The 24,628-nt window shown below is 36.5% G+C and overlaps 2 protein-coding genes across 2 annotated transcripts; both read right to left on the reverse strand.

Moving 5' to 3' along the window:
• Window positions 1-9,106: 9,106 nt before the first annotated feature.
• Window positions 9,107-16,597, reverse strand: LOC112048565 (odorant receptor 46a-like). The gene is made up of 8 exons (XM_024086144.2): window positions 14,380-16,597; window positions 13,554-13,683; window positions 12,711-12,915; window positions 11,693-11,962; window positions 10,882-10,981; window positions 10,277-10,381; window positions 9,504-9,659; window positions 9,107-9,154 (listed from the first exon to the last, which is right to left on the reverse strand). Exons 1-8 carry the CDS (start codon window positions 14,560-14,562, stop codon window positions 9,107-9,109), a joined length of 1,197 nt encoding a protein of 398 aa, XP_023941912.2. The 5' UTR covers window positions 14,563-16,597.
• Window positions 16,598-16,705: 108 nt separating this feature from the next.
• Window positions 16,706-24,255, reverse strand: LOC112048577 (ran-binding protein 3). The gene is made up of 6 exons (XM_024086161.2): window positions 24,150-24,255; window positions 23,569-23,694; window positions 22,701-23,071; window positions 21,513-21,656; window positions 19,994-20,242; window positions 16,706-19,083 (listed from the first exon to the last, which is right to left on the reverse strand). The coding sequence occupies exons 1-6, from the start codon at window positions 24,166-24,168 to the stop codon at window positions 18,688-18,690; spliced, it is 1,305 nt and encodes a 434-aa protein (XP_023941929.2). The 5' UTR covers window positions 24,169-24,255; the 3' UTR covers window positions 16,706-18,687.
• Between the last annotated feature and the right edge of the window lie 373 nt (window positions 24,256-24,628).

Below are 24,628 nucleotides of genomic sequence, written 5' to 3' on the forward strand. Positions count from 1 at the left end.
AGCGCCGCGCCGCTGCGTGATGCGCTTGGCGCGGGAGCAGCGCACCTCGGGCTCGCCGCCGCGCCCGCGCGCGCCGCCCGCGCCGCCTGCGCCCGGGAACCACTGGAAACAGTGCAATAACGATGTCAGCTCACTCACATTCTATAGTTTACCTAGCTGATCAGGGGCGTAGTTACCGCCCTATCAGCCGTATCAATGATACGGGGCCCTCGGACTACAGGGGCCCCTTATGTGTGAAAGCAAAAATTACTAAAGTGTAATCCACAATCTCGCTTAATCTGGTGCTTTCCGGAAAACACCTATAACAATGTGCCTATAGAGTTTTATTTTAGAAATGACAAAAGCCAAAAAACAATCTCTATTTTTCCCGGGTTAAGCGTGCGCCCAAAAGTTGGAACTGTAACCGACGCACCGCTTAGTTCCCTTTCCCGTGAGATTACTGTTACTGTTACTGTTATATATATGACACTCACAAATAATAGCTTTCTAATGATAAAAGAATTTTCGAAATCAGGTCAGCGTACTAGTAGATTCAGGGATTACCCCCTACAACCCCACACACTTTATCTCTTTTATGTATAATTTACATTTTATTATTTTTTTATGATTTATGAACAAAATTTTAAAACTGTAACTTTAATAATGAAGGACTTTTTATACAAACTTTCAACCCCTATTTCACCCCTTTCTATTTTTATTTTAGGGTCAAAAAGTGTCCTTTGTTTTGCTCCAAGATTTTATTTACCATTTTATCAAAATACATCTTGATCGGTTCAGCCGTTTAGCCGTGAAAAGGTAACATACAGACAGACTTACTTTCGCATTTATAATATTAGTATAGGTTCTAAGAGAGAGTTTTTCTGAGTACCCTTCCATTTCGATTAACGTTAACCTACTCAATTGAGCCTGATAGGTTTCAATTACATTTTTACTAACAGAGAAACAAAAATATGGAACTTGATTAATGAAATCACGAATTTTATACCTAACAGATGAAAATGAGCTTGATAAGAAGATTTTATCAGTTTTTGACCACCACCGTACCTAAAGTATGCGCATTATCATCTGAGTCGTCCGGTCATAAAAGTCAAAAAAGATAGGAATGTGCAGCGCGCCTACCTGCGCACCCTAATTATCGATAAACGGCTACCTGCGCACGTGCTAATGATGAGTCAATAATGATTTGGACGATTCTGATTGGTCGGTTTCTAATGTAATTGCATTGCGTATTTTTTTTGCTATAAATGTGTTTACTGCAATTAAATAAATACATTCATGTGTTACTCGTTGCGCACTATGGATACTAATATATAATAAATTTGGCAGAAGACGAAGATTCTGATGATGAAGACTCAGATGAAGATTAATTTTATTTAGTTAATAATTATATAATATGAAATATGTATTATATTAAATCAAATATTGTTAATTTTTTTAATTTTGTGAACAAGATACGATAATAAACTTTACTTATCGATAATATGTCTTTCATTGTTACACCCTTCACTAGACGGCTCCATAAGACCCATAAGTGCAAGCGAGATAGATATAGAGAAATGATTTATGGCCCTAAGACTCAGTTGTTAATGCTATTAGTATACTACTACTCGTATGTACCGTTCGTTCATCAAGTTCGTTTCAGAAATTTAACCTCCAAGTTATGACACACTGGAACGGTCTCTATTCGAAAACTATACGTAGTAGGATTACAAATGAAAATTAGAGGTAAATATGAAATAAAAAACTCACTTGAATACAGTGTTTTTACTTGATCTAAACTTATGAGTCCAAAAATATTGCAGTTGATATAGATTCTTTACTAACCTACTTGTTATTATTTTAAAAAGTAGGTACGTTAGGGATACCTACCTTCAGGCATCCATTAATAGTCACAAAAACTTCTTATTCCAGTCATCTTCTTAGTGTTTTCTATTATTATAAATGTTTTCAAAAGTTTTTAAAACACATTAATGTTTGTATCATATAAAATACATTATATGAGTGCGACATCCGCAAACGTACCCGAAACAAAGTCGACATTCCACGTCCGTGCGAGCAACGTCTCGATACATCGCCAAATTACATGTCACTCTTTTTGTTTATTATATTTTTTGTTTACACTAATGCCGCTCCTGCCTCCTACAGCCGGAGGTTAGCTACTAGTTGTCGGTTTTCGCAAAGAAAACGTCTGAACCTCAAGGTCTTTTTCTTGAATTCCCTGGCAAGAGGCCGATTTGATATGCAACGGTTTGCGCGAAGGGCTAATATTGAGAATTTGCTTGACATATCCGACTACCGACTAGTCCGCGTCGATACATGACTCATTCGCAGTTTGTTTTCATTCATGTATAACGTAATAATATTGTGAGCACCTTATTTCTATAAAATTTAACGTTACGCATTTACGTTCAACGCTACTTTACGATCCGACTACAAATAACTTTTGTAAGTCCACACTAGGGCATTTTGTTCTTACTTCTTTGTTTTTGAAATGTTAATTTTTGTTAATGTACTTTCGTTTTGTTTGAAATTTAATTAAAATTCTTTATATTAAAAATTAAATTCATTGAAGAAAAAACGATTATTTTGATATGACGTTAAAGCAATCACTAGAGGTTACTTAAATTCTGAAATGTTAATTTACGTTCTAATACAAAATATGTAATAACTAGCGGACGCCCGCGACTTCGTCCGCCCTTAGACCTCTTTAATCCGGCCATATCGCAAAATCCGTTCTTAGTGGATACCTACTAATTATAAACTACCTCCCAGCCAAATTTTAGATTCATCAAGCGATTTTCGAAATTTCGTTATGACCTTTCGCATTTAAATATTAAGATGTATTGAGGTTTTTGTTGATTCTTAGTTATTTGTATTTGCTTTCACAGCTAGTAGTAGTCACCTTAAACCAAACATTCAAGATTTCCGTGCTTCAAAGTGACGGATTAATTTTCACTTAGACCACAGTATACTTAGACCCTACTTTCAACCCTACTTCCGTATCATAGAAACTACTTAAATACATTTTTACACTTGTTGACTTAAAGCGATCCACCGTGGAAGAGTTGTGTGGTGGACCAACCAATGTATGACCATAACACGAAGAGGCGCTTAATGTAGCGACCTCCAACCTAAAAAACATCCTCTTCTATCAAAAAATCAGTTTATAGTCGACTGACTGATCACTGATGGACTTAACTAAACAAAAAAAAAAAAAAAATTCTTCTTATTTGGCGGTGAGACACTGGGTCTGTGGGAGAAAAGGGCCCAGACTTTCCCCAAGGAGCTCAGGGAGGCACTGGCGACCCTCAATCAGCCGTGTCACGGAACGAATTTTAATTGTAATGACGCCTGTGTGATAGACAGCCTTCCAAGGACACAAAATGATGTAAGGTAATTTTCAATTCTTATGCTTAATCCATTTAATTACATTACTTACAGTCAGTTTTAGTTCTATTTATGACTAATTGTTTCAAATATATATTTTTAATAAAAAAAATTTCATTTTCTTACTGGTATACTATTTACCAATAAACTGAACAAAATATAGTGGATTTTCACATAATGGCCCATCTACAGTATTTTTTAGTACTTGAAAAAAATAAACTAACATAGGTACCTCCATTAAACATACCTACAGTTACAAACCCATCAAACGTTTAAGCGCGCTGTTCCTCTATTTATATCCATGCATTTACTGTTCGATACAACTCCACTCAACCTTGATTCTTACCCAATTCCCGACGGCTCGGCCGTTCCAGTTTACCACACGCTATCACTGTATTACAATAGATGTCTAATTTTCATTGTTAATTTTGAAACAAACTAGTGTGACACGTCGGGTAGCAGCGACAGTTATTGTACCATTATTTTGTGATAGAGGAAACACCTCGAGAAGGTCCTAGGACTTAAAACTTGAGTAGGTTTAAAGGATCTTTTCAGAATTCAATACACTCACCTTCTCTGCCCGACATGTTCATGCCTACACTAAACAATTTATGATAAACAATAATTACAACACAAAACATTAATGCACAAAATCACTAACGCGACTGGCAGCGTGACGGTGTCTACACTGCCTAACAAACAACTGAGCTCAAGTCATCAAACTGTCGCTATAGGATAGATGTTTCAAAGTTGTTATAATGTTCGTCGGTTAAAGAGCTCCCTAAAAATACCTTTTTGCGTAGTTGAATGGTAAAAAAATAGTCAACAACTTCTAGTTTAGTATATGATATATACTTAATCTAAGCTCATTTTCCTCAAAAAACGACATACAATTTTATTCGTGAATTTGGGTGCAATACCTACTGGTATATCGAGTAATATAATTAGTCTGAGTTATCGACACATACGGCAAATTCAATTTTCGAAACATTCTGTTTCCGCATACTACAAAATAAATCTTAAGGAACATATTACACAAAACATAATTATAAACCAGGTGTACTGACGACATCAAGCCAGTCGCAGGGATTCACTGGATGCAGACGGCTTAGGATTGTAATGTTTGGAAGTCTCTATACAAAAGGCCTATTGTTCTGCAGTAGAAGTCCATCGGCTGATATGATGATGACGATACAAAACTGAGAACTCCTTAACTAAATCAATAACTGTGATTATTATTATCAATAATATAAATTGATTAAGCTTTCACTCAAAATAAAAATCAAAAAAATATCAACACTGTGTGAAGTTTTAGGATTTTCAGACAGTTCTTTCCCGTGATTCTTTCAGAAACGGCTTTAATTAATACGCAACTAGCTTGGCACCGCCTTCAAAGTGATCAGAAGGTAGCACATACGATGTTATTCTATATTTTTTTTGTTAAAAAGATTTTATACAGTAGGTACCTATATTTAAGTCTATTGTGTTTTTGCGCCTGATTTAATAAACCACTTAATCATTTAAATTTATGGATTTACAACCTCACCAGCTAACTATAATTTGCATATTAACTTCCACTAGTTTGTATTACGCGAAGCTTAAAATTATGATGTATTATACGCATTGTCGGTACATAAATCAGTCATACCTTGTACAAGGTGTTAACAAAGCTTGTGAAAATATTTACACCAAACCCGTTGAGATACAACTACACACTGTTATAATATGTATACCTACCTCATAATAATATGTGTGTGTGGTGAATAAATGAAACTCGAGCCCTAATAGTCGAGTTTAGAGTACCAGTTCATTTCCTGAAATTCTTGGTTTAATCCATAAACTACATAGGTAATTGGTAAGCTCCTGCTCCTAGAATGAGCTTTTCTACTATTTAAAAAAAAAACAACAACCCGGGATTTTTCTGCAATAAAAAGTAGTAGGTTATGATAATCGAGGATGTCAGTTTTACACACCACCGGGCTTTCTGATCTATAAACTAGGGTAGGTTCTGGTCTATACATTTATGTCAAATTCTGGTATATACACCTTGAACCTTAGCACTACTACAGATGTTTTCTGTGGTACTACATCACAAGCCAGACGCCCCTACACAAGTCGCTGCCCTCAACCTTTAACCGTTAATAAAAGCCTATTTTTATATTAATTATATTACTATTATTGCCAGATCTTCCCCATTTTATAAAAGATTGGTGTTTGTCATTGTCAGCTCTTGCTGCTACCATGGGTGTAGCAGGTTTCAAGGATTTAGTACGGCCTTATTTTTCTGAAAATAAATGTTTCCTACATTCATGACAAAGCTACTGGCGACTGGGGAAATAATTTGTCATAAGGGACATATTAAAACACTAGCGAATGTCCGCGACTCCGTCCGCGTGGAATTCAGTTTTTCACATTATCCCTCGGGAACCATGGATTTTTCCGGAATGATAATTAGCTTATATGTGTTATTCCAGAATAAAATCTATTTCCATTCCAAATCGGTTCAGTAGTAGCGGCGTTCAATAGTAACAAACATCTAAAGAAACATCCATACAAATTAGTAGGAATAAGCTCAACGCACAACTATCCAAGTAGAAACTTGGATAGTTGTGTATTTCTGGATCCATACGTTCTCCAAACTCCATTTCTTTTTTGCCTATCGTACTTAATGACCTACCTATGGTATGAGCATGGGCTGACAACTTTCTTTTGCTTTCAGATTTTGAAATAATTGAGTGTTGGCTCAGATAGGCTCTCGTTTTATATGATTTTTTTTAAAGAGGGGTGCGGGGTGTGTGTCTGTCTGTCTGTAGCATCATAGCTCCTGAACGGATGAAGCGATTTCAATTTAGTTTTTTTAGTACTAAAGGTAATTTATGTGCAATTCTTAGACACGTTCGCTGAAAATCGGTTGAACCATTTAAATGTTGTGGGGGTTGAAAGTGGAAAGAATAACGAATGTCTGCAATTATACTCGAGTGCGATTTCAAACGAAAGCGCACTGAAAGAAAATATTGATGGCTTCATCGAAAGTCTTAGCTTCGTTTGATGAGAAAATTGGTGGTGGGAAAATTGGGACATGGAAATCCGATTGTTTATATTGAAATCAAAATAAACAGTTTTCTTTGATCCAGCTCACATATTGCAACATTTAAACTTTTCTGTTACTATAAAAAGAATTTCTGGCAAAAAGGGTTTTAATCTAGTTTATATCAGTAGGTACCTTCGAGTGTTTATCAAAATTTTTAATTTTTTATGATGTAAAAACAAAGGCGAAGAAATGTTGCCGCAGTATTTTGACTGATATTCCAGATCAACAAGCGAATACATATCTATCCACGTGTTTTCACGTAAATCACAATGAAAGCTTTTAAGCTCATACGTACTCGGCACCGTCCGTAACAGACCGTATCTCATCCACTTCTACAATTGTTGTTATTGTTATTATAGAACGGCTTGACCATAAAACTTGGTTCTATTTGATAGTGTAATTTCTGTAAAAGTCCAATTAAGTAAAATGATGAAAAGCGCACCTACTAAATACAAAACTATAAGTCTGTCTATCTGTCTGTTACTTTATCACGGCTAAACGGCTGAACCGATCAAGATGAATTTTGTTATGAAGGCAAATGGGACCTTGGAGCAAAACATAGGGTACTTTTGGACCTTAAAATAAGAATAGTAGGGGTTGAAATAGGGGTTGAAAGTTTATATGGAAAGTCCATCATTTTTAGAGTTACAGTTTTAAAAATTTGTATTTATAGTAGGTATATTTATAATAGGTATTTTTAAAATTCAACCACTAAAGTGGTGAAATAGGGGTTGAAAGTTTACATTGATTTCCACGGAGCCGAAGACGCGTGCGTCCGCTAGTAATAATCAACTGATATTCAGTGTATAGGCACAATGTTTTTGTAATACATCCTCACAAGGTTAACTGTTGACACCTATGCCTCGGATTGAGGGACGCACGCATGCATGCACGCCAGCTTTTAGCGTTGTCTGTTCTGTGGTTGCATGCCATGCAAAGTGCTGCTCTGTTAGACACTATAGTTTTCCATTTAACATAACATACTCGTATATCTGTTTTTTGAAATAACTATTATTATCAAAAAATGCGGATGTATTTAACACGACAGAAGTAAACCTTCTCTCTCTTGCTTCTTCAGTAACTGAAGAGACGTAATTGTCTCTCATTATATCTTCACAATATCTCCCTCTCAACGCCATTCACGTCGCCCGATCACACATTTTCGTAACGCTCGCGTCACGCATTCACCAGCTCAAGTCAAGTGGTCGTAGAGTTTTGCTTCACAAATCACAGGTATATTATCGAAAGGTTTGTAAAACTTACATTTTCAGCATAAAGGCGCTGGTAAGCGGGAGGGCGCGTGCGCGGCGGCGCGGGCGAGGTGCGGCGGCGCGCCCCCCCGCCCGTGAATATCATCGGCGCGCGGGCATGCCCGTGGCGCGGCGCCGCTGCCCGTCCGCCGCGGTCCCGCCTCTGCCTCGGCGCCGAGTGCGGGCAACACGCGCAACCGCAATTGCGTATTTATAAACGAAATTCCTCGCGAGCTATTCGCGGCCGGATACAACTTTTTACACGACTTTCAGCACTTACGACGTACGGAGCACTGAAGAGGCAGATTCCCTGTCTGCCGAAATCCGTGAGTCAACTGTGAGACCGGTCGCCGCCCGCGCTCTCGCTACTACAATTTAAACGATACACAAAAATTCGCTTAAAATAATTACATGTATACGAGAATACAGAGGCGAATAAATGATAGAGATATTATTTTTAGTCCGTCTCGAATGTTTGTTTCTCCACAAATTCCGACAATAGACGTCGGAACGTGAAGATGTTTTTAAATTGCTTGAAGTCTTTATTATCGATGAGTTGAAAAATGCCCATTACATTTTCATAATATAACAACGAGATCCATTAATTTTATAATTAACTTAACTATCTACTTTTTAAATGAGAACAGTAATTTCTTCTCCCTATGTCTAAACATCTCTATTTCTAAATGTATAAATAAAATAGGATTATCGTTAATATGAAAAAATATATTTAATACAACTCGTAGCAGATACGGTTCACCCGCGTGGTTCCCGTTCCTGTAGGGACTAAGGAATAAAAAGTACCAGATGTATTATTTACTCCCTTTTGTTGTAAATTTTCAAGTAAAGGTAGAAACCATTCAACGAGTTACTCAGATATCTCTTCTTTCGAACCTACTAGAACAAATCCTGGTGCCTACCTATCTGCCCATTTTCAATTAATGAAATAATATCATTATTGCCCGTACCTACTTAGGTTCCTAAGCTACCTATAGTAGAAGGCTTAAGGATAGGCTGACGAAACTGAGCTTTTATATAATGACGAAGGCCATCGCAGGTTCTTTAGACCATCAATTGGCCTAGTCACTAACTAGAGTAACAATGAGTCAAGGTGTACACAAACCATTGTAGCTACCTATTGTTAGTGATTTCGTATTCAATATTTATTTATTGTTTAACTTGTATGTTTATTTGAATAATAAAACAATAATACACTACACGAATAACTCATTTTTAATTCAGATACTTAAGATCTCTGTACCTATATCTAATTTGCTTATACCATTCTTAGAGATACTGGTAATTAAGTATGTAGATAACTTAACAAAACTAACTTAACACAGATTAATTGGATACCTACTACGCTAGATAATAAGATTTATTTTCTATCCAAAATTGTAAACAGTGCGTAAGATGATCTCAAGACCTGTAAAACAAAAAAATAAATCTTATTGTATGAAAATTAGTCTTTATGTTCCAAGATTTTTTTACTAAATAACCCAGAGTTAGCATTTAGTAATGACTAGCTGATGACGCGTGGTTTCCGTTTCCGTATGAATACGGGTATAATACATACAGCCTATAGCCTTTCTCGATAAATGGGCTATCTAACACTGAAATAATTTTTCAAATCGGACCGTAGTTCCTGAGACCGTACTTCAATCAAACAAACAAACAAACAAACTCTTCAGCTTTATATATTAGTATAGAAGTATAGATAAGCCGTCGGACGCTCTAAGATTTTTTTCTCAGTGTAGGTATATTTTAACCCTTACAGAAATGTAGGTGTCCAATGACATTGGGATGATGTAGGCGGTGCGGGGCTCGACCGTTCGCTTGCATCTCTCCATCAGCACAAACAGTTGCCGACGGAATGCAGGCGACAGGGACTGCCAGTCCGACTGGTATATGGAGTCGTTCACTAGTTCACTCTGCAACAAGTAGGTGGCCACAAGGAGCAAGAAGGAAAAATTATTTGGATTGATTCTGGTATCTCACTGGGTTACCAGGTAATAAATATTTCTAAGGCTACATGGTAACCCAGTTAGCTACCAGAATCAAGAATTTTCCGTAAATAAAAAGTTGAGCGTCTCAACAAGATAAAGCTACTCACAGAATATTAACTTGATAGTAATCAATTGTAAAAATGCCCCACAAAACCTGGGTTATATTACTTTACTAATATATTAAACGTACGTAATGTGATTTAAAAATTACTTATTGACTAAAAATACTGGTCTAAAAATACTAAATCTTTAGCGGGTATTATTTAAAGTCAATTAAATAGTTAATAAGTCAAATATATTTATTTTAGCGTTACTTTTTGTTTTGTTTAACTTAGCGTTGTTTTTTTTTTATGTTGATACAGTTAGTTTTCCGTTATCAACATGAACAAGGGTAAAATTTTAGATTTTAAAAACTCCCAGTCACTAAAGATTTTTACTTAGGCTTTGCTCTGATAATAAGGTAGTGTACAACTGTAGAATATAATCTTTACTACAGTGTACATAAGTAATTACATAACCCTTTACTGTAGCCTGGCACATACCTCAACTTTAAGGTGTGTTCCGTAATAGCAGTAGATAAATAACTGTGCCAACATGCACCCAAGGTACAGAACGATAGAGACAAACTCCGCTGACATTAATGAAAGCTAAAAAAAATACATTTTTCGAATAAACCTTAACATTTTTTTAATATTTATAGAAATCCTGAAAGAAAGAAATCTGTGGTGTAAAAAATATTACTTGTAGTTGGTACCTAAGCAATAAAATCTATCAGAATTATTGTTGGTATCTAAGGACTTAATAATGTAAGTTATATACTGACACCGTATTTTACCATTCATCACAAGCCGACGAACGTCCACTGCTGAGTATAGGAGTCCACAAGGTCGCAAGGTCTATACCTTAATATACTACATCGGCTATTTATGTAGGTAAGTTCTCCGCCTAGCACTTTGGCTCTTCTCTTAATTTATGATACAATCACAAAAAGATACGCCGATTACCTATAGCTCGAACCATCGCCCGCTGAATTAAGCTTGAGCGAATCTCAGATCCATAGATCATGACTGGCAATGCGCAGCTACTCTAATTAGAATAACTAACTAAAAATTAACATAGGTAATAAATTATTTATTGCTCGTTTTACCCCAACAATTTTATATGTGGTCATGCATATCACCCATACCATGACGAAAAATTGTACGATCATCGCTTCACCGAAAATAGACTCAACTTCCTTTGCGAACCTAAAACAGATATATACGTACTATATTCAAACACACGCATATTGGTACAAGTCAATATGTAAAGAATCTAGATTATAATAATCATCCGGTTACAGAATGGTTGGGTACAGACAAAAGTACTTATTAAACAAATTAACTATATGTTTAGTACAGTATACGGCTTTGAATCTTGAAGCCCTGAGTTCGTGTCCTGCGAAGGCCTCTGGAATATTGAAATTTTCTGTCTTTCAAGAAATTTTCAGTAGTAGTTATGAGTTGGGAAGTTGGTAATGTCTCCTCTCCGTGCATGGGAGAGCACGTAAGTCATCGGTGGGTCTAAGCAATTAAATCACCTCTTCTATAAGGAGAAAGACTCGGTATTGTGTTTTTAAAAACAGGTCTAAGATGATGATGAAACCGGCTTGATAATTTTATATGTTACTGGCGGACGCCCGCGACTTCGTCTGCCCCTAGACCTTCTTAATCCAGCTCTCTGGCAAAATCCGTTCTTAGAGGACGTCTACTAACTGTAAACTACCTCCCTGCCAAATTTTATCTTTGTACATCAAGTAGTTTTCGAGATTTCGTGATAGATAGATTTAGTGACCTTTCGCATTTATATGTTAGGCACAAACGTACCCACACTCACCCACAAAATTTTTTTTGCTAAGAAAAAGAGACTCATTCTCAAAGTAAATATTAAAATAGTTGTATGTACTCGTATCTACTAACCAAACAACACGGTCATAATGATCCATGCAGCTCACGAATTTCTTTTGCAACGGTCGCTTACAACTTTCTTTTTCGTCTATAAAATAAAAACGATCTTCTGGTATCGCCTCAAACTGAAACTCGTCGAGTAAATGTTCCATGTTATATCTAAAGATTTGCAACTGAGTTTTGGCTTGCGCGAAAAATCCCACGATCGTGCAGTCCATGGTGACGTGACCGTATGCTTGCAGGGAAATATTTACTCCCATGTACAGAGCTACTAAATGAAATCTGGAACAATTTTTTTACTCTCATTTATTTATTTCTCCCTTTTTTAATTTTTAACAATGTTATACATACAATATATACAAAACACTATAAAATTTATAAAAAAAAATTAACCCTCCCGCTACATTTGAGTGCTCAAGCAACCGGCGGTCAGGGCTCCAGAGTGAGGAACCTCCCCACAATACGCGCCGTCTCAAGAATCACTGCCTTCTGTATCCGATTCTTGACCAAGGTGTGACATAAGGTGTTGGTCGAAGCTTTTCGCTATAAGACCTTTGACTGAAACAACTATGGGAACAATAATAGTTGACTCAACATTCCACATGGAGGTAATCTCGTGAGCAAGGTCCAAGTATTTTGATACTTTTCTGGAACTATTATTATTAGGCAGTGGTAATTGGTTTAACTATCTAATCATAGTAATTACCTCCTTTATAATTATCAAATTATCAGCGAATAGTACATTCTTCATGCAATGCAACTAACTATAATAAAGCCAAACTCGACGTGGACTGTTTATCAACAAACAAGTTAAAAATGAAGGTAATTTTCATGTATGTATGTACGCATGTAATTTTTTTTTGCTCATTTATTTACAATAGTTGTAAGAATACGCCAATAAAATATAGTCTATGACACTCACAAAAAACGTGGATTTCTAGTGAAAAGAATTTTTAAAATCGACTACGTAGATCCTGAATTGTCATTAATTTAGAAAAAGTTATCTCATAATTTCTAGGTAGGTACTTACATTGGCGCTTCACTAGTATCGAAAGGAAAGTATCCAGGAACAAGCGCTTCTTGACCCAAAAATTTATTTATCAGCGGGAAGAAAGTAAATAGAATACCGCAAATGATTGCAGCTGTATGATATAGTTTAAGAAGGCGAGTCATCGACACAGCATTAGATCTTGCTATCTCCTCATGAAATGAATTATAGGATGCGAAAGCTGGACCTATAATCAAATTGTAAAAACGTTGTAAACACCCGGGTCGTACACTCAGGCCAAAATTATCCTCCCGGAACCCGGAACGGCCCTCTAAGTCGACGTCCGAGATTCAGAGGAGACCCCTTTAGAGAGTCGTTCCCATCGCTTGTTATGCTTCAGCCATCGGGACCTGTCAAGCGATTCTTCTGCGCTCGCCATTAAGAGGCATACGGCACTTTGATAAACAATCAGGAAGAATAAAGAACGCGGACAGATCTGTTGAGTTTTGGTGGATAGATGCTTAGGTATTCCGGATCTTCGGTGAGTCGCATACCGCTTCAACTCGAATGGGAGCGTAATTGTTTGCCTTCGATTCCGGAGGATGTGGGTTCGAATCCGGTCCGGGGATGCACCTCCAACTTTTCAGTTGAGTGCATTTTGAGAAATTAAATATCATGTGTCTCAAACGGTGAAGGAAAACATCGTGAGGGAACTGCATACCAGAGAATTTTCTTAATTCTCCGTGTTTGTGAAGTCTGCCAATCCGCATTGGGCCAGCGTGGTGGAATATTGGCCTAATCCCACTAATTCTGAGAGGAGACTCGAGCTCAGCAGTTAGCCGAGTATAAGTTGATAACGAACTATAAGATTTAGGTAAAACCTACCTTTAATAACATCAATGATGTTGTCGATCCGTCGGACGCGCAAATTAAAAGCCATTTGTTTACCAAGTGTATTCAAAGTGGTCAGTAGTATGAACAACGTCCCCAACAGTTGTTCAGTGCAGTGCAGTGTCTATAAAAAGATGATACTTAATTATTTGGATACTGTACCTTTTTTACCTTCATATAAGAATACCTATGGAAGATATCCAGTCATTCACTCATCACGTGATCTCATCATGAAACTTTGGACGCTGCATAATATAATTTGAAATTAGGCACGAAAAGTAGGTATTTTTATTTGCCATATAGATAAGTACAACAAAGGTATTATAAACCCATAACCAAGAAAAATGTGTAATTTTTGGAATGAGCTGATGGGAGTGATGAAAAGAAAATTAATAAGACTTTTTTCCGAAACTCGCCGAAAGACTTGACGTCTATTTTTTCTAGGGTTTCTTCGTTTATACTCGGATATTAGTTAATGTTGGTATAAAATGTTTTTCCGAGATAATTTGAAAGATCAAGTCCTCAGTCGCCATACCACATAGCTTCGTGGCAACCCTTCGGTAGAGTAGGTAGGTGCTCGTACTTACAATAAATATAAACTTGAAATATGTAAAACGGTTGTAGGTAACTAAGTAAATAGGTATAGTCGGATGCAATCTTTGAGACGTTTGACAAACATCGTGCGTTTAAGCTGCGCAATGCAAGATTTTAGACATCAGCGGTAACATAGGGGGGCGGCGACAGGGCATCAAAAGTAGCATAAGACTAAGAGCTTTATGTTCGGTGCATATTGTACACTAGTTTTTAATTTTAAACTTACCTGAATAGACCGAATTACGAGTTGTACGTTGTAAGTAACGACAAAGATCCAAATTAAAACACGATAGTAATAATGTAACTTGTATTTCCTATCTGTCACAGGTTTGCTAACGATTTTAAAATATCCAACCCTTGCTAATGCATTAAAATGGGGTCGAAATGCCTCAAAGGTTTCAAACATCATAATAAAAACAATTGTGTTATACCTGCAGTGCTAGACAAAACAACAAAGAGCACAAGCATATTTTAAATCAGAGTTTTAGAATTTATACCCTCATAATAATTATTGAGAAATTAAATAGGTAAGATTATCAACATCATACAGGCTGTTACTAATTCTGCAGATCCTTTTAATTATGTTTTTGCCTCGAGTCTCAGTACTTATTCTCATTAGGCGTCGGGCGCGCGCTACCAGATATCTTGCGACGAGAGGTAAATAGTTACTTAATGATCGACTAATCGTTGCAAAATATCGTTATCTTTCGTTGCTATGGCACGAAAATGGAGCGGTATTTTCGATTCCCTCTCCAATGTCTTTTGAGTCAACAATACGTGCATTAATGTACAAATCACAAGACACTGGTTCAAGTATTGTAGAGTTCACTATACTTATACCTACTATAGTCACTTTCTTCTCTTCGAAGAGAAGAAAAGAAGTCAAAAGTATCATCACAAATCAGTGATGATACTTTTGCTATCACAGCACAAAACGCCCCTAGGCCCCTAGACACACGCTTAATTGCCTTATGCATAATTCGCATCTATACTACAGCTTTCTTGATGAGTACTGTTTACCAACAAACAAATTAAAAATGAGGATATGAATCACCAGTCATTTCACACCTTATACTAATTAAAATTAATTTGTTCTTAAATTAATGAAAATAAGTTTAGAACAATTAGATATGGTTAATATATTTTGTGTAATATTTTATAAGCAAACCATACAGAATTTAAAATAAATAAGTTATGAAATGACATGCGTTTTCTACCTTCATTTCTAATTTGTTTGTTGGTAAACAGTACTCATCAAGAAAGGCTCTAGTATAGGATGTCTCTCTTGTATCATGTCATAAGTACCTATTTCTTATTATGCTACTGATCCAATGATCTGATCCGATAAATCTTTTCGAATTACCAAATGTCTACCTTTGAGTTTTTCTAAACTATCTCTGTATGCTTAGTTAATTTAACTAATTTTAAAATAAAACTTTATACAGAAGTATACCTACAGATATTAGGTAGATACCTACTACCTACAGTACGAGCTACAGCAAAAATATTGTTCTGATTACTTACTCGTAGTAGGTACCTACCTAACGTCACAATTTAAAAAATTTTCTTAGTTTTCTTATTTTTCATACTTCCACCATTTCAAAGTCAAACTTAAACGTTGAAATTTACACCCTCCTTTAAACCCTCATAAAAATTACAACCTGTATATTTACGAGAGTGTACATGTGTTTATTTTGAAAACAGTTAATTATACTGTCGCACAGTTTAGATTCGCGCTAATATGTCGTTAAGTTAATAAGCACTTCACACCCCATACAAATGTCTTGTTCATGTTCGTAAATAATTTACTGCTATGGCACATTTATTAGATCAATTATATCCGCTTGTCTGTATACTTATAGGCAAAAGGACTTTTTAACCGACTTCCAAAAAGGAGGAGGTTCTACGTTCGGCTGTATGTACCTATGTTTTATTTTTTATTATTTAATCATCATCATTTTATTCTTATCTTATACCTATAGCATTATCAGTCTTTTTTAAAGACTTTACATGAGATTTTTCGGGTCATCGGCGGCCTTTAACCTATCATATACCTACCCATTTAGCATTATCTAAGCCATCTCGACGATTTTTTGCAAATCTATTAAACTCCATAGTTCCCAGTAATATATGAACAATATTAATTTCGTATAGTATATGGAATAAGAGTCCGAAATATATCGATATCAATTATAAAATTAAGGATTTCTTTTTATGACTTGATGTACTTAACGTCGAACTAATTGTTAACTAATATTTTTGTCAAATGATCCATTTGTATAGGATTTATTATAGTGACGTCATGAAACATGAAACGTTATTAAACCATATGACCATTTTAAAAAAAGTTTCAACTAGCTTATTGCCAGATAGATTTGTTTATCTAGTAGGAGTATGACAATGGGTTGACCTGATTTGTGGACTTAAAGATAGCTATTAAGTCAACAACTCAGGTTTGCTCTAACGTAAAACAAGCTGTATGTATTAAGGGAATAAGCATTAGCTTAAGCGTTTTATGTTCTGTGGGATGTATAATAAATTAAACATGAAGATTGAACATTTTAAATTTTATATTTGAGAAAATAAATCACATACATAATTATTAATAATTCATTTGGTATTCAGCTCCGGCCGAATCAAATATTTAGTGCATTCGCTCAACAGACACTGGAATGTGTTAACGCCAAACTTTTAATATTGTAAAGTTACGTAATATGCAACATCTAAATATTCCATAATTTTGTATCCCTTCAAATGCCGAACACAACCGACTTCAAACAAAGCAAATGACGCAAAATTAAAAAAGTACCCTCACTAAATAAACAAAAAATATTGTTTACTTAACAAAATTACACAATAATAATTTAATGAATATACATAATATTACATAAATAATGCATAATATAAGAGTTCCACTTCCACTTTTATTTCTTTAATACTGCCACAATACAACCGAAAAGCCAACGTGCACTTCATAGATGCAGAAATACACTGCCTACCCTGAGAAATTATTAGAAACCTGTATTTGAGAAGGATTTTTGGTATCCTAGTTGAAAATGTTGTGCACGCCACTGCGAGAAGCATTTGCATAAAGTGTTATATGCATATGCATAAGTATAGCATGCAAACTCTATAAAGTTTCGGAACATTGTGCGCAATACAAGATTTTAGATATCAGCGGTAACGTGGGAACGCGGCGGCATGATCTCACCCCGCGCGCCCCTCCTACCCGTAGTTGCCTTGACTTTATTTATGACATCCGCAGCTGATTTCCGAGACAACATAAAAATTGCATCCTACTATACTTATTGCCCCATCATTCGCACATCGCTTGAGACTGTCGGCAAAAGCAGACGTCAAATAATCATTTTAATAAAGCATGAAATGTGATGAAAATTGTGATACACTGTAAACAAGTAAAAAAAAAAAAATTATTAACTAAGATCAGGGAAAATTTTATTTATTTACAAGTTCTTTGAGTCTGTAGATAAAAGTACTTTTAAGCATAAAAAATATTTTTCGATTTAATTAGTCAACAATGTGAATTTTGATTCATAATTTTGTTTGATTTGATTTCACAAATCGCCCGGAGGTCATGGATTTTTCGGAGATGAAAAGTAGCCTATGTGTTAATCCACATACGCTACTTTTCTGAAATCTTAAAATTTTTTTTTAAATCTATATCATTCCAAATTTCAGCCAAATCGCTTCAGTAGTTGCAGCGTTAAAGAGTTACAAACATTCATACAATTTTTCGCGTTTAAAATATTAATAGGATTATAAAGAGGAAAGATTTGATTGTTTGTTTGTTTCAATTGGCTCCAAAACTAATGGACCAATTTGATAAATTCTTTAATTCTAAATATTTTAACCCGACAGGAACAGGAACTATAAAACCGCAGTGCAACTGCTAGTAAATGATAAAGTATTAATTTATTATTACTGATAAATATGCTTGACTCATTCGAACATAGGCTTTATTTTAACCCTATAAAACCGCAGTGCAACTGCTAGTAAATGATAAAGTATTAATTTATTATTACTGATAAATATGCTTGACTCATTCGAACATAGGCTTTATTTTAACCCTATAAAACCGCAGTGCAACTGCTAGTAAATGATAAAGTATTAATTTATTATTACTGATAAATATGCTTGACTCATTCGAACATAGGCTTTATTTTAACCCTATAAAACCGCAGTGCAACTGCTAGTAAATGATAAAGTATTAATTTATTATTATTATTGATACGTATTCTTGACTGGAAATTAAATCCTGATAAGGTAGTGCTCAACATTTTGAAGTGACAATAATTAATATTTTATATAACAAAGGACAAGTGATGCGCCGATAATCGTATTATGACTAACCCGATGTATAACATTAAAGTTATTAATTTAATCATAAATATTCCTACTCTCATCACGTTGATAATAAATTTCATAGACTTTGTAGCAAGGAATACATTGAATTGAGTTCAAATTTTTAAATTAAATTCACAAAAAACTATTACACTGATACTGAATATCACATTCACTGATTGTCTTGGCAATGTCTCTTTGACGATGTTTCGTCGTCGACCGGCTCTTTCCGTTTTAACGCTTTAACCTGTTTATCTTCTGTCGACTCCTCATTTGTATTAGATATATCATCAGTCTTGTCGTTAATACATTCTAATCGGTTATCATCGTCACGCCTAATCTCTGGTGTGTCACTAATTGCTTGCTCTTCATCAAAATTGGCTTCATCATCTTGATTGGAGTCATCGACCGATTTTTCTAGGTAATCGTTCTCATCCGCCGCCGCTTCTAGTCTCTCGGCGGATCGCTGGCTGTTCTCGTTCTCCTTGGCGCTTATTGAACTCCGTTTGCTGAGCGAGATGCGCGACATCAGCGCTTTGTGCAGTTGTGTGATATCTGCTGGAACACCCTGGAATAAAAAAACGCGTGCTTTAGACAACACAACTGACGTAAAACTTCTTTCATAAATAAATACATGAAAGAGAAACTTAAAAATTAGTGGCCTTTAATAGCGCCATCTCTCGTGTCGGACTAGCTTCACTTCACAAACTTTAGTTCTCGATTCAGTTCAAAGAGTAAACGAATTCGGCGCTGTTAGTGTTGCTACAAAAGGCGATTTAAAAATTCAACGGTACGTCATTTAAATTACACTTTTTGTAACGCATTCCCTAGCTATACCTAAGTCAAGCGTGTGTAAAGAAATTTTACTTGAAATTTTATGTACAGTAACCAAATGCACAGACGTTTAATTTAATTTTTTCAAAAAGGAAATTGGAAATTCTCGTAGTCATGTATAAACATGTTCATTATCCCTCTTTCTCCACTAAATTAACGGCTGCTAGATAACTAACCGCTGGATATTGGAGGTTCGAGATTGTTGTGCTTGGAGGCCCACGCAAGAGGCCTATGTCCAGCAGTGGACGTCTATCGGCTGATAAGGTAAGGTAAGATAACTAACTAGCCTCGCGTTGCCCGCCGAGCAGTCGTTGAGCCGCAGCCAGGCCTGGCGCACTCCGTGTTTTAGCAAAAACTTACAAATAAATGGCCCCTGTACAGGAACCAATTCAGGCGAATTTCGCGCGCCGTTGGGACGTGCTTCACACACGCGCGGTGTTGCGTCCGTTCGTTAATCGTAGGCTATAAATGTTGTTCGAACTGAATTGCGCCATATTACGTTGTAGTGAGAGTCGAAATTTATTTAAATGAATGAAGATGGTGGACGTGTGGAGTGAATCTTCTATAATTGTACATATGTATTCTGTGTCGAAACACGCCGCGCTAACAGAGCTCTACTGCTACTGACAGTACGACACACATACCATGATCAGGAACAGTTTGACTTGCTGCTGCGCGTCGGCAGCGGTGATCCGCAGCGACTTGTTCCCGGCGCGCTCCACCACCATGTCGGGCCACAGCTTGGTGTTGAGCACGACGCGCAGCGAGCCGGACACGCGCGCCACGAGCCGCGCGCCGCCCGCGCTGTCCGCCGAGCCGTCGTTGAGCCGCAGCACGCCGCGCCCGCGCTCGCGCCAGCTGCCGCTCTCCCATGCAAATAGTCGGCACGATATCTGCACACAGTATTATCATACTTTTGTTTATACAGTACACCACTGACATTACGATGATCGACTCAGTCGCGACAAGTCGGCCGCAGCGATCGGTGCGTTTGACGCGCGCTCACGATGTCGGGACCTAATATTGTGAAATGTGCGAGTTGTAAAGTTGTTATTAGTGAGGTTTTATCCTTTATTCAGAACAAGCTAGATGTGATGTACGTTGAGAGCATAGTTCGAGTGTGTGTGACCGGTTTTACCGCCGCGGATTGTAGTCAGAATCAGAAGTCATTTAGATAATCAACAAGTGATTGATGGTTCTAGAGAGTTTAAACAAACATTCATCCAAACAAATAAACTCTGCTAGTTCATAATATTATTGTAATTGTGCCTATCATGATGAAAAATAGTCCCAAATCTAAGGCAACAGTATGGGCATGATAGATCTAAGCTTCTACAGTTCATTTTGGTAGGAAAAGATGCCTGTAAAAAAGGCATTCGCAAGCGAGCAAGCCCGTCAAAAGTTTCGACTTCGAAACATTCGTGAGTGGATCAGTATCGCGAGTGCCACATAAATATTTCGCCTGGCGAAAAACAAGGAACTCTATACGAAATTTACCGTTAACCTTCGCTAGTCAGAGAGGCACTAAAAGAAGATTGAAACCACAAAAATCTGCCTGAACAGAACATTTGTCAGTTTCGAGTTCAACAAACATGGGCGCATTTGCCATCAACATCGATCCTATTAGATAATCTTACCTACAAACAAGGGTTTGTAAAAGAGACATTAATAAGAAATTTGTTAATGTGGTAAAGCTACTTTCAAGATCAACAAGTGATAGTTGTTTAATGACAACCATTGTAAGTGAAATTCTGTTAAAATGAGCTACTCCCCTTCTTTGTTGGTTTGAAGTAATTCCTTAACCCTACACCCGTCACGAGTCACGAGTCCCGGGCTCTGCTATTGTTACTCTCTGCCACATGATAAACCGGTAAATGGATTCACAGGCATGGTAAATCTGTGGATTGCTAAGATCTCTATTAAATTAATAAATAGCCCAAGCTTTTTATTTCAAACAGCAATTATAAGCAAACAGCAAAATATTTGGTATACATAATTAAAAGTCCAAATTAGGACATCCACTCTTTTACAAAACCGTAAATCCCAAAACCACACAAGACACATGCCCACAGTCCTTCCACCAATGCAAAATCATATATCTGTGGTGCTTGTTTGTCTTCTGTGCAGGATGTATGTAGAGGTTACCTATGGAGTGTCACAAACCTGCAGCACGTTGATCTCGTCCTCCTCGCCCGTCATGGCGCAGTACGAGGTGGGCGGCGGCGGGCGCGCGTGCGAGCGCTCGTACTCCGCCGCCGCCGCCGCCAGACCCTCGCCGCTTTCACCGCTTGTCGCTTCCTCTTGCGGCTACAACATTTATAATAAGTATATACTAATATCATAGAAGTAAAATTTGTGGTATTGAAGGAGGTAATCTCTGGATCTATTGAACCAATTTTGAAAATTCTTTTGCCACTAGAAAGCCACATTCTTTGTGTGTTATAAGCTTTATTTTTTCCTCACTGGAACGGGAACTATGCAGGTGAAACCACAGGATGTGGGCTAGTACAGAATAATTAGCCTGCTTTTAAAAGTTCTACTAGAAAAATTCAGTCACAAGAGAAATTTCTTAATGAATAGACCTTATTTTTACAGTTTTATTATTTAGACATTTGAATTATAGACAGAGACTCGTTGACTTCTGGTATAATCTCCAAAACAAAGTAGGACATTGACATGAAGGAACATGCTATATAATATATTGGCTGAGATGTTTATGCACCAAACAGAAACTCTAAGCTTGTCTTTAGCATAATTAATATAAGTAGTACTACTGTCCCAATTAGAAAGATCACAAACCAAGATTGAAAATAAAGTAATTATAAGGTAGGTTACGATGAAGGGATAATCATCTTTTATTGATCTACAAAGTCTGCACTGGTTAGGGTTAGCTTCTTCTTCTAGCCCAATCTTTGAACATTTATAAGTTCACATTGATTTTCTTTCAGACAAAATTGCAGACAGCTGCTTATTTATGATAAGACAGAGACTTGATATCCTCCAGTGGATTCATATCCTCTGCCTTTGATTCAGAGGATGTGGGTCTAAGCCGTTCTGAAGTATGCACCTCCAACTTTTCAGTTATGTGCATTTTAAGAAATTAAATATCACATATCTCAAATGGTAAAAGGAAAACATTTAGAAGAAATCTGCACACCTAAGAATTTTCTTAATTCTCTAAGTGTGAAGTCTGCCAATCTGCAATGGGCCAGCATGGTATACTAACATCCAACTCCTCTCATTCTGAGAGAAGACTCATGCTCAAAACTGAGCCAAATAGGTGTGGTTAATGATTATGATGATGACAATGATGAATGATGAATGCATATATTAAAAAAAATCATAACAAACCTGACTGTTGTCTTTTACAGATGCGGCAGCACTTGTGAACAATAATTCAGATGTTCCATTTGTTGAGCTGTGTTCCAATGATGCATCACCATTGTTGACTGCCTCCTTAATCACTACCCGCTCACTCAAATTCTGACCAAAAACAAAGCCTGAAGAGGATGTGCTTGGAGGTTGAGCTGGTGCCGGCACTGATGTAGTTGTCCTCGGCGTTGCATTCGTGGCACCGAGAGGCACAAACTTCGGGGCTTCCACTTCTTGACTCTTCTCTGGAGATCTTTCAGAATCTTTCTCTTTACTAGACTTGTCTGGGTCGGGAACTTTTAGAAAAGGATTATTTCCTGATAAGAGCTGTGCTGGGCGTAATACAGATCCTGTAACAAATAAATACCTGTCAATATGGTGTGTTGGTTGGTTCAAACTTTTAAAATAATAATTTATTGATCCAGGAAGATATGTAACAAGATTCTTAATGTTTCACTATCTTATTCAGTGGTATCTGTAATTAGAAATCATTTTTGGTTTTTAGTCAAGGATTTTAAAGTATTACATATGTTACGTGGCTACAAAATCACTGCTAAAAGTGATTCTATTATAATTTAGCTTTTACACTGAGCTCACACATGCACAAGTTGGTGTTTACCTACAGGATATATTTATGTTTAGATAGTTTTAACACTTCCTGAACACACAACTAAACATTGAAGATAATATTTAGGTATTATTTGTTTAAATAATTTTCGTTATAAACTTTGCGACTATTAACAATTACAGCCTTATTTATTCCACATTTATTTGCCTCAGTTTCGACACGCTAGCAACATATCTAATAGTATAAAATCTTTGTTTTCAGTATTGTTTGAGTACTCACCAAAAGGGTTACAACTTTTGCTAGAGCTGGATGCAAAACTGGAGGACCCAAAGCACTCCAGTCGAGGCTTCGCAAGTACCACACGTGACTGTGTCGACCCATTATAGAAGTCCTCGGGTGTTTTACCTGAAAAACACTTTTCTAATAAGTATGCTTACTACAAACCTTATAAAGACGACATGAATATGTATTACAATTTTGAAATCTCTAGCTGTGATTATGAATGACCAATATGTACAGGTATTATTATTCATTGATGTATTGTGAATTTGTGATATTTTCTTGTGGATGGTAAACGAACTGCGAAGTTCGATGTGAGCAAAACTACAATATTTCAAATCAACCTTCTACATATAAGCAACATCCTGCGACACAGGCTTACACATCTCAAACCAAAACGAATACAAAAAAAATGCTGATGCAGTAGGTACATGGCAGTGTGGTTATTTTCATATTATTAAACAATATAAAGTGATTAATTAACGTATACCAAAATGCCTAAATAAATATGTAAATAAATGAAGTGATTTGTTTATTAGCACAGTTGAAAATTATTCAATATTTATAAATTATATCAGTACCTTGCTTCGCATCTGCCATCTTTTTTGTAACTGGCACCACAGACAACTAAAACTAAATAAATAACTGGCACCACCAGAGACTATGAACTCCACAGCACAGATTACATTACTATATGTCATCTTCATACATACTCAACGTCAACACCTTTAATTCGTCCGAGCCCTCTACGGATTCCTAATTTCTTACACGCTTCTTATCGTGAAGCTTCATCGCGCAGTTTATGTCTATGTGGCCGAACATTCATTTGTGCGTATTACAAATGGCCACATGATTTATCAAACGCTTGTTTAATACATTAATGAGGCATTTAGATTGGTCACTTTACATAGTTTTGAAAATCTTGACTTGGGGAGTAAGCTAGTTAATTTATTATAATATGGGTGGATGCGTTACGAATAATTTAATCTGGCAAGAGGCGAACGGACGTTGAGAGGAAGTAATTAAAAGGGAAAATTTTACTTCAGTCGTGTGGTCAAAT

Source organism: Bicyclus anynana, chromosome 7, assembly GCF_947172395.1.
Source record: "Bicyclus anynana chromosome 7, ilBicAnyn1.1, whole genome shotgun sequence".
In the NCBI taxonomy this organism is placed as follows: Eukaryota; Metazoa; Arthropoda; class Insecta; order Lepidoptera; family Nymphalidae; genus Bicyclus; species Bicyclus anynana.

Coding starts and splice junctions, on each gene's coding strand:
- LOC112048565 (XM_024086144.2), bottom strand. CDS start 14,562: ATGATGTTTGAAACCTTTGAGGCATTTCGACCCCATTTTAATGCATTA. Junction 11,963..12,710: donor GATACTAGTGAAGCGCCAAT/GTAAGTACCTAC, acceptor AAATTGTTCCAG/ATTTCATTTAGTAGCTCTGT. Junction 10,382..10,881: donor CCACATATAAAATTGTTGGG/GTAAAACGAGCA, acceptor TATTTTTTTTAG/CTTTCATTAATGTCAGCGGA.
- LOC112048577 (XM_024086161.2), bottom strand. Junction 21,657..22,700: donor CTGTAAAAGACAACAGTCAG/GTTTGTTATGAT, acceptor TAAATGTTGTAG/CCGCAAGAGGAAGCGACAAG. Junction 20,243..21,512: donor ACGAGATCAACGTGCTGCAG/GTTTGTGACACT, acceptor TACTGTGTGCAG/ATATCGTGCCGACTATTTGC.